The 20,890-nt window shown below is 34.9% G+C and overlaps 1 protein-coding gene across 1 annotated transcript; it reads left to right on the forward strand.

The window, feature by feature from the left end:
• The first annotated feature begins 1,024 nt into the window (after window positions 1-1,024).
• LOC143625564 (uncharacterized) lies at window positions 1,025-20,510 on the forward strand. The gene is made up of 8 exons (XM_077095868.1): window positions 1,025-1,174; window positions 15,763-15,958; window positions 17,292-17,671; window positions 18,730-18,739; window positions 18,853-18,986; window positions 19,096-19,151; window positions 19,260-19,659; window positions 19,920-20,510. The coding sequence occupies exons 1-8, from the start codon at window positions 1,025-1,027 to the stop codon at window positions 20,508-20,510; spliced, it is 1,917 nt and encodes a 638-aa protein (XP_076951983.1).
• Window positions 20,511-20,890: the final 380 nt, after the last annotated feature.

A 20,890-nucleotide genomic window follows, 5' to 3' on the forward strand; every position in this document is an offset into this window, starting at 1 on the left:
GTAACAGGCGAACTTGTGATTTGCTTTGACGTTTATCTAACTTAGTCTGTTTGATGCAGATATGGCTGCTGTTGGTGGTGCAGGCGGTGATGACGGTGGTGATAACCAAAGACAGTTCTTCCCGGGTCATAACATGTACATAACATTAGACCCGGAGGCGAGCGGAGTTGATGATTTCCGCGAAATCATCACATTCTTACTACGCTCGCGTATATTCCACGCGATTACGACAACACTGCCAATATCCTTGCCAAACATTGAGGATTTTTGGCAGACTGTGGAATATGACTGTAGGGTCGAGCCCCCGGTAATGCGAGCAACAGTCAACAATCACATTGTTCAGTTCTCATCTGAACAGATCCGGGCGGCTTTACGATTTGGAGATGAGACGAGGGATGACCCGACAGATTTTGTGGCACCTTTCCGTGATGGAGCGTTTCTGAGGATGGGATACTCTGGTCCCTTGGGAGATACTCAGGGAAGGAAGGGGTTTTTGCTTGACCAGTGGCGCTTTCTCATGCATGTCATGATAGTATGCATGTCAGGGAGAAAGGCGGGCACTGATGGCATGGGCGCGACCATGCAGTCGGCGATGACTGCTCTGACTTATAATAAGCGTTACAGCTTTAGTCAGATGGTCTTCTACGAGATTGATCGACAAAGAAGAGCGGTGGCGCGTGAGAGATTTATCATGTATCCAAGATTCCTCCAAATGATCTTGAATCATGTTGCTCCAACGCTACCTCAGCACCGCCCGATCAGATACGTTGAAAGTGTGAGCAAAAGGATCTTCGCCCAATGCAGATCCTCCAGTGTGAGGAGCAAACCTGAGCTCCGTCCTCGGCATACTCCACTATTTGGGTACTTGATCAACCCGGAGTATGTGCCTGCTCGTGGGGACGAGTTTCGGGACCCGGCACCACAACAGGCAGGAGCACCTCAAGCTATACCTGCTGCTCCTGTTGTGTCACCGGAGGAGAACGTAGATCTTGACGCAGAGTTTGGCGGTCAAGGATTCTTTGACATGGAGAGGGTGGACCCCGAAGAGAATGTGCAAGTCTCAGTTGAGAGGGTGTCGAGTGTGAATGTCACTAGGGCAGCTACAACGGTGGCTGACTCTGATTCAGAAGATGATGTGGCTGTAGCGAGACGAATTCTAGTTAACCAAGAACGGGTTCAAGGGAAAAGAAAGAGAACTGATGATGACAGCGAGTCAGACTATGAAGAAGAGGTACATCAGTTGATTCGGAGATCAAGAAGGGAACGGGCAGGTGCAGGATCGGGAGCTGGTGAGAGCTCGAGGGTGGTAGGTTTCACCCCACCCGCACTGTCCGGTATGACAATGGTCCCTTCATCATTACAGGTTACATGGTCAAGCACCACGGATGTTCCCGTGGTGGCTACCTCATCTGCCTTTGGCCTCCCACCAACTACATTCTAACTATCGGCTCCGGAGATTGTATCGTTGCCACCTCCAACTCTTACTCCAACGGAGGTCGTGGCACGATTTATTGAGTCGACGGTTGTGGCCACTGCAGGGTTATCGGTGACGATACCACCTGCGGTTACGTCTATGCCTACTTCTGAGGTCCCGGTTACATCGGAAATCCCTCCTCAGTATACTCAAGATATATCACATATGAGGTTTGATTTCGATGCAACCTTATCAGACTCTGAACGAATAGCAGCACTTGAACGGGTCATGGCAGAACAGTCAAGGATTAATCTTATCCAGACCCAGGCTATTCAACGCCTAGTTGCTGAGAATCAGATGCAGTCGTCCCTGCTGGTTGAACATGGTAAAATCATAGATGCTTTGAAGGAGTTCTTGGCATCTCAGGGGGAGACGAGCTGTAAAGGCGATGAGTTGAGGACGAAGAAGCGCAATGATAGAGACGATGATCCCAATGCATCGAAAGGTGCAGGTGGAGAGTTGCCAAGAACTGAACAAGCTCTTGGGACTTCCACAACTCAGGGGGAGTCGACAAGTGCAGCTGGTGGTGATGATGTGGTGGTAGTGGACGTTGAGGAGATGAATGATGAATTTGTAGGTGATGATGATGTATTACCGGTGGATGAGATAGAGAAGATTGGTGCAGAGATAGTGATTGATAATGATATTGAAGAGGGAGAGATTGTAGAAGAGAATGTGGAGCATGAGATACCAGAAGTTGATAAGCCAGATATGGGTAAAGAGATTGGAAATGATGAGACGGAATGGGAAGAGCAGCCAAGATGGAAAGAAGGCTATGCTCAACGGTTTGTAAAAACGAAGAAACCGGCGGTCCCTACAATGTTCAAGAAGAGTTACAACATTAGAGGCTATGCTGAAGCGAGAAAGGGGATTATATGCTGGATATATGATGAGCAGTTGAGGCTCTTTGTGATTAAGAGATATGATGGTGTTCAGTACTTCAAAAGGCTGTTGAGATCGTTGAATACATTGCCTGAGTGTGAAGTGAAAGACTTAGCCAGATTGGGATTGATAAATCGAAGTGATGATAATATGGCTAGAGTCATCGGGAAGATAGTATGGAAGGAGAGTATAAAGGAAAAGAAGTTCGAGCTGTTGAAACCACAAAAGGGAAAACTTATCGAAGACAAAGATAGAGGATTGAGAGCAGATGGCAAGCCTTGGATGATTATGAAGTATAAGCCGATCCGGTGTTTGAAAGAAGTGCCGATGAAACAATTGCCCAAGGATGTGCTCAAAGACCTGAAGTGGTGGTATGTAGATTTTGAGACAGCTGAAGCAGTAATGGAAGACGAAGATGAACAAGAGCTGCTGAGAGTCTATGATCCGATGCATCTAGTGAACTTGTCGCAAGCTGATCTGCAGGTGCTGAATGAGAAGAAGATATTTTATATTCCTGCTTGGAAAGACGAAGCGAAGAAATATCAAAGAATTGTATCAGTTTGTGTACGTGAAGGAGTTCATGCTTAAAGATGAAGATACAAGATTGTTGAAGATTACAAGACACGTGTTTGAAGATAAAGATATGAAGCTACTGCCAAGGGGGAGTCTGTTGGTACATGATGTCAGTAGTTCAGTGTCAAGTGTCTGTAATTGAGTTTGTTAGATTTTTGTTTTTGTATGTAAGCGAAGTTAGCTCACAAGTTCGCTGATACAGACGAACTTGTGAACTAAGCGAAGTTAGGGACAACTTCGCCTAAACATGCCAGGCGAAGTTGTCGCCTTTATAATCAGCTAGGTTACGGCAGTATTGAAAAAGAATCAGTTATTCGAGTTTACGAGTCAGAGAGTTTGTGTAATCAGTGATCATTGTATCACGTGTTTCCGGTTGCAATACAACGTGTTTGTGTTTATTGTAACGTGTGTTCGATCGTATCGTCTTCTACGCTCGTAACGTCTTACGTAGGGATTCCGCACCTACGTAGAACGAGATATCTCGTGTAGATCCGGCTGGGAACCTACAAAACTTAAACTAACAAACATGATAGATCAGCTGGTTATGTCCTGAGAGTTTGGAATCAAAGACCCGGGTTTGAACAGGGGTCAACACACATTTTTTTTTGGTGTATTCTTTATAAAATCATTTACTTATTATTGTAATAAAAATAAATTAATAAAAATCTTTAAAAATTATTAAAATCTAATAAATATTTTTTTTAGATAAATTTATTATAAATAAATCTTACAATTCTTTTTCCATCCAAAAAACCAATCTTTTCTTTTCGTGAAAACCCAATATTAATTTATAGTTACTTCTTCGTTAACTTTATAGCTTTAAAACCTATTAGTTTTAACCCGGCTTTATAAAGACTAATAAAATTCCGATGCTAATAACAAATTGTTGGATGAAATAATATTAACGCTAATATTATAATCCCTTCTCATTAAATCATTAATATTAGTCTCGATAAACTTTAATTTGTTACCATTAGTTCGTAACTTTAATTTGTTAATTCATTCACTTTAACTCGTCCGCTTTTAATTCGTAAACATTAATCCGTTAGCTTTATAATTCGTGAGCTTTAATTTTACTTCGGTAACATAGTAATAATTGTTCGATATAAATTTTCATTTAAAATCCGTACAACGTAATATCGCAACTCTTACGCTAGTGTTAAACTTAGAATATTAAAATAATCCACGCATTAAAATAATAATAATATAATATTTTAAACTAAATTTCATAAACTTAAATAATAATATAATAATCAAGAGTTATAAAATTAGTAAAATAATCTCAAATATTCAACATAAGATATCAATATATAATCCCGTTAGATTCTCGATTAAAGTCTCGTATTATTTATTCTAGCTAGTGTGGATCTTTCAAGTCGGCTTTTGTGATGCTTTCGGTTCGTTCGTCGTTTACAATCTTTTAGACGCATTTGGTTATTATCGTCATATCAACTCATAAGGTGAGTTTTTCACCACCCTTTTTTAATGTTTTAATGTTTTGGGGTAGCATATGTATCCTTATAAAAATTCAAGCATTGTTTCTTCTATTACAAAACTACAATTCGTATATGGACTTGTGTGCTACTTGTATTACTTGCACGATTGGGAAGCCTCATTAAGTATGATCATACGCCCCCCTTTGCACTCCGGTCCATTTGCATCGAGTGGAAAAGGGCCTCATTATCCAAGTACGTTGGTTGTTACCAATTAGAAAGGACCTTACTTGCGCGATTACCCAAGTACGTTGGTTGTTACTAATTGGAAAGGGCTTACTTGCTCGTTTATCACATGTCTATGAATTGTATGGTTTTTATGTACGTATTTAAACTGTGGAAACTCACCAGCTATATTTATAGCTGACCTTTATTTATACATATGTTACAGGTGTAGAGATACGAGGATGAAAGTTAGAAGACACATAGCATGCCTATAGGATATTCAAAGAACAACTTATCATTTATTTACTTATTGTTTCAACTTGTATTATTTGATAAACTTGTGTTACATGATGATTTAAATGAAATAATGTTATTATGGTCACCTAATAGTGTCACGTGTGGTTTGAGCAATATGTACGTCACACTCAGGCGTTTCCGCTTTAGCCGGGGTGTTACAGATTGGTATCAGAGCCGTGGCTATAAGATAGAGCATTAGACGTAGTGTTCTAGGTAGTTATAGCTTATTTGTTTATTTGTTAGGGTTGCATGATAGAATTATGTGAGACTTTACTTGATTGTTTAAATGCACTTACTATTATTGGATTACTGTACTGCTGATTTCATTAATGACTCATGAACACAAGTACACACACACAAGTCCAAGGCTTAGGCTTAGGCCTAAAACAAGTTTTCTCAAAAGCAATTTCAAGCAATTCTAAAATTTGGTGTTCCGATATTTCGTCTTCTTAAAGACCATGTCCCCTTTGTGATAAGGATATGGTTGCACTCCCTAGGATGTCACACAAGTCATGGTGGTTCATGCGACATGTGACTCCGACCCTCAATGTTTTATAATGCGTTTTAGCTTAAGTCTGTCAAGTCGTGGTGATACACGAATACCCAACTTTCGGTTCGATTTGATTACACATTTTTATTTTTATTGGAATATACAAGTTATGATGATTTATACAGCGTGTGATTCCGAATACTCAATCGTTTATATTGTGGTTTTGACAAGTCATTGGGATATGTGAATACTCGAGTTTCAATTCGTTTTCTGTTCATTGAAATTTCTAAGACTCATGCTAGTATATAAATTGTTAATTTCAACCCGTTTTCTTAATTTATAAATTCAATTATTGTAATAATTTGAAAAAAATTCGAAAGGCCATGGTGATACATGAATAGTCGAGTTTCAATTCGTTTTCTTTATTTGCATATATTCATTATTTCTTATACTTTGAATTGAAACTAAGAAAAGTCATGTTGATACATGAATAGTCTATTTTCAATACACATTTTCTCGTGTGTTTTAAATTGAGAATTCGAAAAGTCATGGTGATACATGAATAGTCGATTTCAACACTCGTTTTTTTTGTGTGTTTTAAATTGCGAATTCGAAAGGTCATGGTGACGCATGAATCGTTGATTTTCACTTCGTTTTCTTTATATAATTCGTTTACGTTAGTTTTAATTGAAAATTCGAAAAGTTATGGTGGTAAATAAACACTCGATTTTCAATTTGATTTCATTACTCATATTAGGTTTGTATTAATTCCGTGTTTTGATATATTTATACACGAAAATTTACGAGATTAGTACTGACTTATGAGCACTTCGATTTCGAATTAAAATTTTGTTTCGTTCGATTGTACTTATTTATTTACATAATTATAGATAGATTCCGATTTTAGAGATCTCTCATGTAACGTTTCTTTTTATTTTGCTATGAATTTCATATTTACGTCCAATGTCGCGCGAATTGTTCACACTTCATGCCTTCTCGCTTTCCTCGATGTTGCCCTCGAAACTCAAACCACAAAACGACAACCCAAATCATCAAGCATTTGACCATCGTAATCCCGACCATGACAAACCAAGATTCATTATCAACCACAACAATACATTCAAACCAAAAAGCTATAACTAAGTAAATCCAAACCCAAGCTAACTCTTGGATACTCAAACCTAACCCAACAAAATACTTACACGGAAACCTATCTTTTGCATAATATTTGTAATTCCACCACTCCGCTACCGCAATGTTGAAATACTCCAAGTTGTGATAATTTCGGCCAACACATCAACTTTTGGCTTATAACTATACACACTCAACACTACATATGTATTCTCACAACCTATTACCCAACCTTCTACTCTGCCTTATACTCATGTTTCAAGCCTGCTACCATGATAATAACTCGAGCACACCCGCTATAAGGCGTAACTTGTTTCCACCATACAAAACCTTACCCTACGTCCCTTGACCTCTCAAAGGTTTATTTTATTTTCGACTTCAATAATTCGCCTTTTCAAACCTGTTATTATTTCTTGCATTTTTTTTTCCATATTTTGTTCTTTTACAAACATTATCTTTCGTGAAATTTCAAACCTTTAGTATTTTAAATAAATCATTTATAAGTATATACGAAATATATTCAAATAGTTTTTGCAACAAAGTAACTTTACGAAAATTCAATGGTTCATTTTTATCACTATTATTATTTTACTACTATTATTATCATTACTACCAATAACTTAATATTATTATAATTGTTATTATTCTTAATATTAATATTATTATTATTATCATTAATATTAGCATTATTAACACCCTTACTATTATTATTATTACTATTATTATTATTATTATTGTTGTTATAAAATAAAATATTTCGCTTTAAACAATTCTTAAGCCGTGAGACTATTATATTACCATCAACGAGCTATTTTATCTAACGACTTCCATTTTCTTAAAAGGTCACCCAACCGGGAAATCCTTTACATCGAACGTTTTCCAAAGTTTTCTAACTAGCTAAGTATATATGCAAGATTATTATCATAAATTTACTTTGAGTTTTAAACATCGAGTCCCTACAAACGATTTTCAAAAAAAATGTCATCAAGCATTTCTGTTTCCCCCTTTGTCAACGCCAACGAGTTTCGGATTAGTAAACCAAACCGCCGCACCATAACAACCCTCTTACCGCAAAACCCATTTTCGAGTAGACAAGCATCGCAAGCTATCATTTGTTTTCCTTCAATTCTTCATATAGATGTATTGTTATATATATTATTCTGTTTGGACGATTATCAAAATACTATTATGCATCGACTTCTTTCAAATGTTGTTTATTGAGTGTGGTTATTCATTAACTAGTGAACTATTTTAATTCATAGTTGCATTTTCAATAAGTTTACCTTGTTATTTCAAAATCGCGGTCTATAACCAATTCCCCATAAACGTAATCGTTTAGTGGAAGTTGGGACTATGATCATGTTTATATACATGTTGAGTATATTACTGTTACACGAATCGTTTTGATTGTTTGATTGGTTCGATTTCCGCTCAAGGTTTTATTCGAATTATTTTATTATTCTTGATTTCAACGTTTCATTAATTCGACCAATGTTTTATTTTGATTTTGAAGTTTTAATTATTTTGATTCTCGATGTTTTATCAATTTGAGACCAAAGTTGTACTTTAATCTCGAAGTTACAATTACTTATTTATTCTTAATCTCAATGTTGCCTTATTCACATGGATATTTTATTTATTGGAAACTTTCAATTGTTTAACGAGCTATTATTGGCTCCAAAAACTTATACTATTATGATATTTTGATGTTAAAGTTTCGTTATCTATCTTAATCTCGAACCCAATGCTTTACCGACTTACATGTTTATATTTCGTTGGCTCAATACCACATTTATTTACTCTGTTATTTTTGACTCCAATGTTTCGGTTAAATTCAATGATGTTCATGACCCTGATGTTTTCACTCATTATTCCTTTAAGTTAAACTTATTCCGTTTGAACTTCAATAACGTCATTAACCTTGTTTAAATTTCAATGACTTCATTTGGGCATGATGTATTCGCTTATCCTTGACTTCAAGTATTTTTATATATATATTTTGTTAATTTTGATTTCTATACTTCATCGTTCTCAATATACAAGTTTTCATATAAGAACTTATTGTATTTATTATATATGGTTTAAAACCCACACAATTTGACGGATTATGTGGACCATCCGACGATAAAGGTAATTATGGGTTGACACGTAATTATCCAAGTCCTCGCATGGAATACATAATAAGTACGTTGTGTGTAATAACTTGAAACCTGGAATGATTTTGAAAGACGAGACAAATGAAATATGATAAGGGCATGGTGGATACGCCGCTGGTACATCCTATATATAAGTGTCCTTGCCATATTCCCATTTGTGACGTCTTTCGGGTCATTCAAATATCGACGTTATTGTTTTATTTAATTATGTATTTGTAAAATTGTTAAAATCTTTTAACAACTCCTTCTATTAGTTGTTTTCATTTTAAAATTTTATTTTTTATTTTAATTTCGGGACGAAATTTCTGAAAGTTGTGAATCCTGTAACATTTGTTACTTTTAAAACTCGAAAACCCGACCCATTTTAAATTTTCGGTTTTGTTTACATATATATTATAATGATATCTCAAGTTTCGTTTCTTGTGTTTTACGTGACATTCGTCATTTTTATTTTGTGTGGTATTCGTTAAACCGAATAGTTTTGTCATTTCATTTTATTCGTATTAAACATTCCTCGTTAATATTATTTACGAGGATTTACGTTTATCATACGTTCATTCCTATTGACCAATTAACGAAATCTCCAAAATTTAAAGTTTCTTTTTTAAACGATTGCGAACGATACGGTTATAATATAATAAATTACCCAAGTAATATAATTTCTTTATATCATTTTAATATATTTCAAAGTTAGAGGTTCAATGTGTAAATATTAATTAAATTTCTATTTTAATATAATAAGAAACATGAGAGACCAGATTGTAAATACATAATAATATCTATATTAATATAACTCCAGCCTGTCATCCCTTTCGTTTTCCCGATTCCAACGAACAGCGAAGTTTCCGGCGATGGTCAATGAAGAAACACTAATCGACCACGGGCAGATTACGGATAATCTGGGGGTTAAATAGATGTTTCCCACGAGGGGTTATGTCCGGCAAAGATGGTTCTTCTGGTGACCTGCAAAACAGACACCGTGAGCTCGTCACTTAGAAGGGGGGGTACCTCCTTGTGACCACCCTCCGGCGTGAGAATCAGACTAGATTGCTCTTGAATATAAGTGTATATTAAGAGATTGCTAGAAAAGATAAGATGTGATAAGGTAATGTAATGTAATGTAATGTGTCCATACCATTTCAAGGTGTTGGAGTATTTATAGCCGGAGGTAGGTTTCCAAGCAGGTATAGCCGGCTGAATAGTATTCCTGTTCTGCCAACTGTGGGCTACGCACGTGCCATGCTGGTGGTTGGTGGGTAGGCAACGGCTGATAGTGACCAGGCCGGCTGTGTACTATTCCTGTTCCACCAACTGCAGGCTATGCACGTCCTCCGACAGGTTGGTGAGTAGGCAGCGGCTGATAGTGACATACAGTACAAGAGCGTGCTGCTCGTCATACTGTTGTCAGTGAGCTGTCGTATCTTTGGTCAGATCTTTTGTCCATACCTCGTCAGGTACAGTACAAAAGATCCTCCAGTATCGTACGGACTGGCTCATTTGTGCGGGAGTGTTCCCGGCTTTGTGTGGGAGTGTTCCCGGCTTGCTCACTCCTTCTTCAGGTGACATTACTGAATTATTTAAGAGTTAAGTGCCTTGTGCGTGTAGCCTTGCTGCGCGGGTAGCCTTCCCTGATGGCTAGTATCCGTTTATGCGGGAACAGGCGGAGTACGTCGACCATTGGGAGGCTTTTCCTGCGGGAACAGCTTGCGTACTGCGCGTAAGGACGTCACGTCACTGAGCATGGTGGGTCCTGCGGATCCAGTTGGTTTCTGCGCAGACGTCTCTTCAAGGTGAGTCTTGCGAGTTTAGCCTTTGCGCAGACGTCCCTGTTGAAGTGAGTCTTGCGGGTTCAACTGCGCAGACGTCCCTCTTTGAGGTGAGTCTTGCGGGTCCAACTGGGCTCTGGTAGGACCTACCTCTTCAGTCAATCACAACCGAAACGCGTTTTAACTCTAAATTAAAGATAGTAAAGTCTTTCTCCGCTAACTGCGACCATGAACCTAAAATAACAACTCGTATTAATTCACGTTATATGCGAATTAATCCGTGAAAACAGCCGGAATTAACGAAACCCATTTAACACCATTTAATCGTTAACGATCCAATTACTAGTATAAATAGGACGTCATAACAAGCTTAAACTCACACCAAATCTCAACTAACACAATATTGTTCGTATAATCCAAATGCAAGAAAATCCGATCAAACTCCGGCCGTCCATCGTGCTCGTTCACTCCGGCATCTCTCGAGGTAATAGTTATATGTTTTTATATCGCGATCAACTGTGTAAACAAACCCCTAAACCAATTGCTGCAAACATGGATCGGTTTTATGGATTGGTAAATCTAGGGTTTTTAATAAAGAAGATGAAGTATGTTTAATTTATATATATTACCTTTTCTAAACTTAAACTAACAAACATGATAGATCAGCTGGTTATGTCCTGAGAGTTTGGAATCAAATACCCGGGTTTGAACCCGGGTCAGCACACATATTTTTTTTTTTTTGGTTTATTCTTTATAAAATCATTTACTTATTATTATAATAAAAATAAATTAATAAAAATCATTAAAAATTATTAAAATCTAATAAATATTTTTTTAGAAAAATTTATTATAAATAAATCTTACAATTCTTTTTCCATCCAAAAAACCAATCTTTTCTTTTCGTGAAAACCCAATATTAATTTATAGTTACTTCTTCGTTAACTTTATAGCTTTAAAACCTATTAGTTTTAACCCGGCTTTGTAAAGACTAATAAAATTCCGATGCTAATAACAAATTGTTGGATGAAATAATATTAACGCTAATATTAAAATTCCTTCTCATTAAATCATTAATATTAGTCTCGATAAACTTTAATTTGTTACCATTAGTTCGTAACTTTAATTTGTTAATTCATTCACTTTAACTAGTCCGCTTTTAATTCGTAAAAACATTAATCCGTTAGCTTTATAATTCGTGAGCTTTAATTTTACTTCGGTAACATAGTAATAATTGTTCGATATAAATTCTCATTTAAAATCCGTACAACGTAATATCGCAACTCTTACGCTAGTGTTAAACTTAGAATATTAAAATAATCCACGCATTAAGATAATAATAATAATATAATATTTTAAACTAAATTCCATAAACTAAATAATAATATAATAATCAAGAGTTATAAAATTAGTAAAATAATCTCAAATATTCAACATAAGATATCAATATATAATCCAGTTCGATTCTCGATTAAAGTCTCGTATTACTTATTCTAGCTAGTGCGGATCTTTCAAGTCGACTTTTGCGATGCTTTCGGTTCGTTTGTCGTTTACAATCTTTTAGACGCATTCGGTTATTATCGTCATATCAACTCATAAGGTGAGTTTTTCACCACCCCTTTTTAATGTTTTAATGTTTTGGGGTAGCATATGTACCCTTATAAAAATTCAAGCATTGTTTCTTCTATTACAAAACTACAATTCGTATATGGACTTGTGTGCTACTTGTATTAGTTGCACGATTGGGAAGCCTCATTAAGTATGATCATACGCTCCCCTTTGCACTCCGGTCCATTTGCATCGAGTGGAAAAGGGCCTCATTATCCAAGTACGTTGGTTGTTACCAATTGGAAAGGACCTTACTTGCGCAATTACCCAAGTACGTTGGTTGTTACCAATTGGAAAGGGCTTACTTGCTCGTTTATCACATGTCTATGAATTGTAAGGTTTTTATGTACGTATTTAAACTGTGGAAACTCACCAGCTATATTTATAGCTGACCTTTATTTTATACATATGTTACAGGTGTAGAGATACGAGGATGAAAGTTAGAAGACACATAGCATGCCTATAGGATATTCAAAGAACAACTTATCATTTATTTACTTATTGTTTCAACTTGTATTATTTGATAAACTTGTGTTACATGATGATTTAAATGAAATAATGTTATTATGGTTAACTAATAGTGTCACGTGTGTTTGAGCAATCTGTACGTCACACTCAGGCGTTTCCGCTTTAGCCGGGGTGTTACAGGGTGTGGTGGTAGGCGGGAATTTGAGAGGAAGAATGGGGTAAACAAAGGACACGTGGCTTAAAGAAAACCTTTATTTATTTAGTAGTATAGATATGGGTGTTATCTAGAGATAACTCCTCTTAAAGAGAGAACTAATAAAGAATTACTTTTAACTTTTTTTAATAAAATATTTTGTATTTTATTTTCTTTCATCAATCTAATAATTGATATTGTTCTTAAAAAAAAAAACCTAAGTTGTCGATTTATTGCATATGTACAATAGTGTGCATTTCAAATCTACAATTGAATTTTATTGCATATAATACAACACATTTGCATTATACGATACATACTATTGAATACTTTCAAATACAACACTATTGCTTGTATGCAATACACTAGTTGGCATTTATGTAGTACAACACTAATACGCGTATGCACTATATCGATTTTTTTTTATTTTTGCATATAATATAACACTATTGCATATATAAAATACAACCAATTACATATATGATATTTAACACTATTACACAAATAAAATGCACAATAGTGCACATATGCAATTAAAAAAAATCGATGTATTGCATATGTGCACTACAACGAGCTTTTTATTATTATTTTTTTTATTATTTTATATTTTTTTCTGATGAACAATAAAAACGTATAAGAAAGATGAAAGAATGAAAATTATAAAAATATTTTTTTAATTAAATTAAAAATATTTCTTTATTAGTCCTCTAGCTCTCTCTTAATCATCTCCTTATATATATATGTGTGTGTGTGTGTGTGTGTAAAAGAGGGTTCCAATAAAAAACAATTGTTTTGTAAGAAATGTGAGAAAGCTTTAAAATAGGAAACTATACCACGTAAATAGGGCTAGGTTTGAGCAACAAACGGTTCGGAACCGCCAGAACCGAGGAACCGGTGCCTCATAACCCCTAACGTGTGTTACCTTACAGTTTTCGGTTCTCAGTATTTGCATTAAACGGTTCCCGGTTCGGTTCCGGGTAAAACTAATGGTTCTAAACATGGAACTGAAGAACCAGAATTTTAAAAACATTTTAATTAAAATTACCAATCCTTATTTGTATAGGGTAACTTATTATTCGGCGTCTATTCAATCATTCTTTAATTCAAAATCTTCCTTCTTTATGTCCTTCTTTACGTTCAATACCTGGCAACCAAGATCAGTTTTGATTCATGCTTTCAAGGTAATGTAATATATAATAATATGATCTTCCTTTAATCTATCGCCACTAATAATGTATTTAACTTCAACAATTAGTTATTAATCCAGATATGTTCATGTTGTAATCTAAATTAAATTTATCGTGAAAGAAGACATATAATTATATAAACTTGTTTGCAATTTGCAAAAATTGCATAACCCATTTGATAAATAAACGACCGAATCGGTTATGGCACATAACCGATTAGTGAGAACCGGCTTTCCCAGTTCTGGAACCGAACCGGTTTATTACAATAGGTTCCTGTTATATTTTTTAACCATTTTCGATTTCGGTTCTGGTCTCGCGGTTATGAACCGTTGCATAGCCATAAATGGGGCATTATACAATTTTTAAAAAACTACTAATCTCAACCACTAGATCCTAAATCCAAGGGCCTAGATTTATTTTTATTTTTCTCACAAAACTATTGTTTTTTACGTTAATCCTACCTGATATATATATATATATACACACACCTCCTAAAAAAGATTAATAAAAAAATCATAACTCAAAATAAAAAAAATGAAAAAGGTAAAAAAAACTAAAATGTTTCTACCGTCTTCCTCGTTCAAAACACAATGTTGAGGAAAAAATTACCATGTCTTTTTTTTTATTATTGTGTTTTTTGTTGATTTTCGTCATTGATTGTGTCTTTTTTCCTTGATATTGTCGTTGTGTCTCTTTTCCTTGATATTGTATTATAATACTCAATATTGTGTTATATTTTGTTCGAAGTTGTGTTATATTTTCCTATATACTATGTATTTTTTTACTTATCGTTGTGTTTTTTTATTTTTTTTGTCATCGTGTCTTATTATTATTATTATTATTATTATTATTATTATTATTATTATTATTATTATTATTATTATTATTATTGTTGTCATAAATCCTTCTCACACACTTATTTTTGTTTTCCTTTATATTTTAACCTTTGTCGTATATATAACGATGATTTCGTTTAAGAACCATTTGAATTTTAAGAAATAAAAAACCAAATAAGTGACTTAGATTAATCCATATCCAATTAATCTTTTATACAATTAGCACCACTTTTTTAATGTCAATTTCTTGGTGTTTTTATGTTTTTAATTGAACAATCTTTCATCAAAATTTTAGTTCTTTTTCTTTTTTAACCGATTTGGGTAGAATATATAAGATTTAAAAAATGTCGAGAACTCAAAAGCAAATCAATTGGATAGTTATTATAAGGAATATTGGTTTTAAATAATCCCAATTATGCCCTATTGGTAAATATCAGTCCCAATTTTGTACTTGCCTGCTGGCAGTCCCAACTATTGGTATATTTGTTTTTAACGGGCCGCGACTAACGGATGACTAACTCCGTTAGTGATTTGCTGATGTGGCACGCTCAATTGTCGGCAGCTTAGGTGGCTCAGTATAACAATTTTATCTCTCTCTCTCCCTCTCCCCTGCAATTCACCCACCACCACCACCAAACCCTAGTCCTTTTTAGAAACTCGATTGCTTACTTTCTTCCTCGATTACTTTCTTCTTCTTGAAGAAGTCGACATCATAATCATCCCCTGAAGACACGGACTGATTCTTCTTCTTCTTCTTCTTCTTCTTCTTCTTCTTCTCCTTCTTCTTCTTCTTCTTCTTCTTCTTCTTCTTCTTCTTCTTCGATGAACACCACAAGCAACCAATACTCCATCGCACGATGACACGCTTCTGGACGAATTAAACGAACCAGATCTAGAATTCGATTTCGATTTACCAATTGGTGAATATTTAGGTTTCGAATCTCGATTTCCGTCGGAATATTCGGTGGATTTCTTCATATGCAAGTTGTGTTCGTTTTGATCTCCGCCGGTGTAGGGATGCGAATTTTCCAGTAATTTCTTGTTAGGTGATCGAGGGTGGTGGCAGAGGGTGGGACGGAGGTTGTAGGTGGCGACGGCGGCGGGCGGTAGAGGTGGTTAACGGAGGTTGCAGGTGCTGGCGTAGAAGAAAGCTTGGAGGAGAGGAAGTTGTAGAACGGAAGATCTATTGGTGTGGCGGTGGTGGCGGAAAGTCTGGTGTGGCAGTGGTGGCTGGTGGTGGAAGTAAGAAGATGGATTTATTGACATCTGAGGTGATGCTCCAGCTTATGTTGTTAGGGGTTGCCACCTAAGCTGCCACAAAGCAATTTTTTTGACAACTAGGCGTGCCACATCAGGAAATCACTAACGGAGTTAGTCATCCATTAGTCGCGGCCCGTTAAAAACAAATATACCAATAGTTGGGATTGCCAGCAGGCAAGTGCAAAATTGGGGCTGATATTTACCAATAAGGCATAGTTGGGATTATTTAAAATCAATATTCCTTATTATAAAGTATAAGTTGTTTAATTAAGATCGACGGTTTTTATATTAAAAAAAAAGTGATCAATTTTCTTGAGCAGCCTCTTTTTTTATTCGATTTTCTTGAACAATTCACAACTTTCGAAATTGAAAAGTAAAATTTATGGGGTATTGTTTTTGTTAACTTATTATTTAAAATAATAAACATTTAAGCTCTTATATTTGAGTTCTTACAACTCAATTAGTTCTCAAAATGTCCCTCATATATATAGAGAGAGAGAGGATATAATACACTAATGGTTTATCGTACATTACGTACGCGAGTATATTGAACGTAGATCGTAACTATTTACAATATAATGCCGTAACTTAACATAAAGGTAGGATTGTCTTTTAACATCCTTTAAAAATTCAACGCCAACGCCGCTACTAAATTTAGAAGCGGTTTCTATTATACTTTGTTTCCATAAACCGTTTTTGTGTGAGTAATTGAGATTACGATTTTGGCGATTTCGGCGATTTGCTTATTTTTGTTTCTTTATCCATCAAACGCGATGTCTTCCGATCATCAAAGTAAGTATATTTAGATTTTGATTAGAGGTGATTAGCTGAATTGATAGTCGATCTTTTGTTGAGTTGGTAGTCGATTTTTTCTATTTTTGTAACCTTTAAAGTTTTATTTGACTAGAGGTAATTAGTTGAGAAAATATTGTAATTGCTAATCTGTTGTGTTCGATAGTATGAATTAGAATTGAATGAATTACTTATGAATTTTGAACGTGTTAATTAAAAATAGGTTTGTATAGAGTGTACTGGAAATTCTGTTCAAAATGTGTTAAGTGTACGTATTAGAAAAATGTATAAGAATTGAACGACTTACTTAAGAACGTATTAAAATCGTTGACATAGTTATATGATCGTACTATAAGAACGTATGAACAGAAAGTGTTAATAGAACATATTAAACGTGTAACGACTGGAAGTGCTAACTTTTTAATATGTTTGTTTAGAATCGTATACATAGAGTAATAGGAACGTATTAACTTTAAATAGGTGTTAACTTCTTTTTGTTTTGTGTATTTGTCTATCTTATTAGGGCCTTTACCAGAGGATGTCGTACCACAAGTGAATGCCTCTATTAAACCTATTAAAGGAATGGCATTTGAGTCTATTGATCTTGCATATGATTTTTATTGTGAATATGCAAAGAAAGCTGATTTTTGTGTTCGTAAGGGAGGTTCATACGTGAATGATGGTATATTAAAGTCTAAGTATTTCACATTTTCAAAAGAAGGTCGTAAACCTCCAAAGAGTTATGATTCAATGGATGATAAAGATAGTTCAAGAAGACCATATTATAAAAGGAGGAAGAGACCAACAATTCAATGTGGTTGTAAAGCTCAAATTTTTTTGAAATCTGTGGATGGTATTAAGTTTGAAATAAATGAATTTGTGGAAGAACATAATCATGCAATGGTAGAAGAAGAAGATATGCATTTTGTTTGATCTAATAGGAAGTTAACTCATGTGCAAGAAGATATCTTATATGAGCTGTCAACATTAAATTTGGGGCCAGTTAAGGCATTTAATATTCTTAGGACAAAGTATGGAGGGTTGAAGAAGTTGGGGCTTCAAAAGATGATTGTAAGAATTTTAAACAAAGGTTAAATTGTTTTATTCGCAAATTTGATGCTGAAATGGTTGTCCAAAGATTAAGGTAGCGTTTGGTATGCAAGAATGACAGTAGGAATGGAATGATTCATTACGTGGGAATGAAAAAAGTGGTGTTTTGTTGCTTAATGGAATGGAATCATCCATTATACATGGAATCCCATTCCATCAAAACCATTCCTTCCCACCTCCCTTCTTTTTTTTCATTCCATTCCTCCTTCACCCTACTCTCTTAACAACACTACCACCTAACAACCACCACCACCACTACCATTGGCACCACCACCAACTCCGCCGACACCACCACTGCCGCCGCCACCATCGCCACCGCCACCGCCATTTTCGTCACTAGAGCTACCACCATCGTCATTGTAGGGTTTTTTTTTGGGGGGGGGGGTGTTAAAAAGTATTTTGAGATATGAGTGTTTTTATTATTTTTATTTCATTTCTACAATTTTTTTAGATACCAAACAATAAAAATTAATAATTGATTTCATTCCTAAAGGTTAACCAAACAAGACAAAGGAATGGTAATGATCCATTTCTTTCCCTTGTCCATTCCATTCCTTCTCCCATTCCATTCTCCCTTCATTCTATTACCTTCAACCAAATATACCCTAAGTAGAAAGAAAAGATGCAATGACGATTTTTCTTTTGAATACACTGTTAATAATAACGGTGAGTTGACTCATTTGTTTTGGGCTGTTGAGATTTCAAAGAAAAATTATTTGGCATTTGGAGATGTTATCGCATTTTATGCTACTTTCAAGACCAATAAGTGCGTGATTTTAATTTTGTTTTTACTCTTCAAATTTTTATAGTTGTTTTATATATTATTTGACTTTTTATGCTATTTTTTATAGGTACAAGATGGTTTTTGTGCCTTTTACGACAATTGATAACCATTGCCAGAATATAACAGTTGATACTGGGTTGTTATCATCAGAATCTATTGAATCATATACATGGCTTTTAAAAGTATCTAGATTCATTTGGTGTCGCTCCAAAGGTTGTTGTTACCAATCAAGATCCGGCTATGAAGCAAGCAATTGCATCAGTCTTCTCAAACACACGACATAGGTTGTGTATGTGGCATATTATGAAGAAACTTGCTGATAAGGTAATGATAGAACGTGTTAACGGCGAAAGAACGTATTAACAATGATAAACCGTATTAGCATGTGTTTTTTTGTTAACACTAATTTTTTTTTGTTTTTTTTTTACTATAGGTTGGTGTTGCCCTTTGCAATAATGAAGACTTTAAACGGAAAATTTGTGACATTGTGTTAACTGATTCAATTTCTCAATTCGAATTTGAGATAAAATGGTAGTTTATAATGAAGGAATATGATCTTGAGTCTAATAAATGGTTGACTGACATTTTTGATATTAGATACGATTGGATACCAGCTTACTATAGGGATGAACCGTTATCTGGTCTCATGCGTACTACATCAAGATCAGAGAGTGAAAATCATTTTTTTTGTCAAGTTTCTAACTCACAATTATCACCTGTTGAGTTTTTTAGTTATTTTGATCATTGTATGGAGATTCAAAGGCATAACAGTAGGAAAAATGATCATGATACAAGGTATACGCATCCTGAATTGGTAAGTGAAAGTCCTATTGAGCAAGAAGCAGAACTGATATATACAAGGGCAATTTTTAATGATTTTCAAGACGAAATGTATCACATTCGAAGCGGTGTTGCGTCTCTTAAGTCAACTAAAGAAGGAGATTATTTGAAGTTTTCCATCTTCGACTTTAATGCATGTGTATCAGGATGTTTGGAGGTAAGATTTAATTAATTTATACATAATTTATTATTTTTATTGTTTTAAAGTTGTTGTCTGATAAAAGACTGTATTATCAAAGCGTGTTAACATAAGGGTATAATTGTCTTTAAATATTTTCATAAGAAATTATAAAAGAACGTTTTAGCAAAACGTATTAGAGGCAAAATCAAAAATTTGGAGTGTTGATGAATCAAAAACATATTAGCAAAATGTATTATAAATGTCTAAGTTTTGCTTTTGATTTTTTTAATGATAAGGTGTTGATTAAGAAGGATGGTGAAGATGGAGTAGATTCGATTGTATCATGCAGTTGTAAAAGATTTGAACAATACGGGTTATTGTGTCGTCACATTCTTTACGTTTTAAATTTGTTTCGAGTAAAAAGATTTCCTAAAAAGTACATTTTGGATCGTTGGAAGAGAGATGCGGGTGTAAATCTTAGAACGGCTCCAATTTCAAATTTGGGTAATGAGAAGAATTTGAAAGTTAAGGAGATTTCAAGGGAAATAACATTGGCGGGTGAGTATCTTATAAACAGCTATGTCACAGACATTGATGAACTTACAAAAGTTAGGGATCAGATGAATATTATGATCCAAAAAGTAGATAAGACACGATACCAAAGGACTTCTTTGTCAAAAAGGGACAGATTTGCAGCAGTTTTAGGATATGCTCAACCTCCAGAGGTGACCGTCCGTGTGCCGAGTGGAATAAGAAACAAGGGTCGTGGGTCACATAAAAGGATTAAATCTCAGAAAGAGATAGTCATAGGTCGATCTGGGAAAAAACATAGAGAATGCAAGGTGTGTAATTTGCCTAGTAACAGCAGAACATGTCCAAGACTTTAAAAAAAAATAGTTTGTATCTGTTTTGACCTTAATTTCTGCAGGGTTGTTTTTTTTATCCTACCAAGTTGTGGAACTAATTAGCATTTTTTTAATCATATATCTGTTATTTTGTTTAAAACGTTTTAAGCTTTTATAGAACGTATTAGCAGAATATTTGTATTATGGTTGTAGACAACATTTTTCAAAATACCTCCTTATATTAGATCCATCAACACCTTACAAAACAAACAATTAAAAAAAACAACACCACAAAATACATTATCAAACAAACCAAGAAACAACAAGACCACATCACCATCCCTTACTTGTTGTCGAGGATATCTTTTGCTCCCTCAAGCTTTGATTTCTTGTTGACCGAAACCATGTGAGCTGTTTTTTCT

Source organism: Bidens hawaiensis, unplaced genomic scaffold, assembly GCF_021521415.1.
Source record: "Bidens hawaiensis isolate Kalapana, Puna unplaced genomic scaffold, B.hawaiensis_p1.1 tig00004109_1, whole genome shotgun sequence".
Taxonomy (NCBI): domain Eukaryota; kingdom Viridiplantae; phylum Streptophyta; class Magnoliopsida; order Asterales; family Asteraceae; genus Bidens; species Bidens hawaiensis.

What these genes read in the sequence shown, in the direction of transcription:
- LOC143625564 (XM_077095868.1), top strand. Translation starts at nt 1,025, where the DNA reads ATGGAGAGGGTGGACCCCGAAGAGAATGTGCAAGTCTCAGTTGAGAGG. An exon ending in AGTGGTGGCTGGTGGTGGAA is followed by an intron (nt 15,959 to 17,291) that starts GTAAGAAGATGG and finishes CTATCTTATTAG; the next exon opens with GGCCTTTACCAGAGGATGTC. An exon ending in GTGTATCAGGATGTTTGGAG is followed by an intron (nt 19,660 to 19,919) that starts GTAAGATTTAAT and finishes TTTAATGATAAG; the next exon opens with GTGTTGATTAAGAAGGATGG.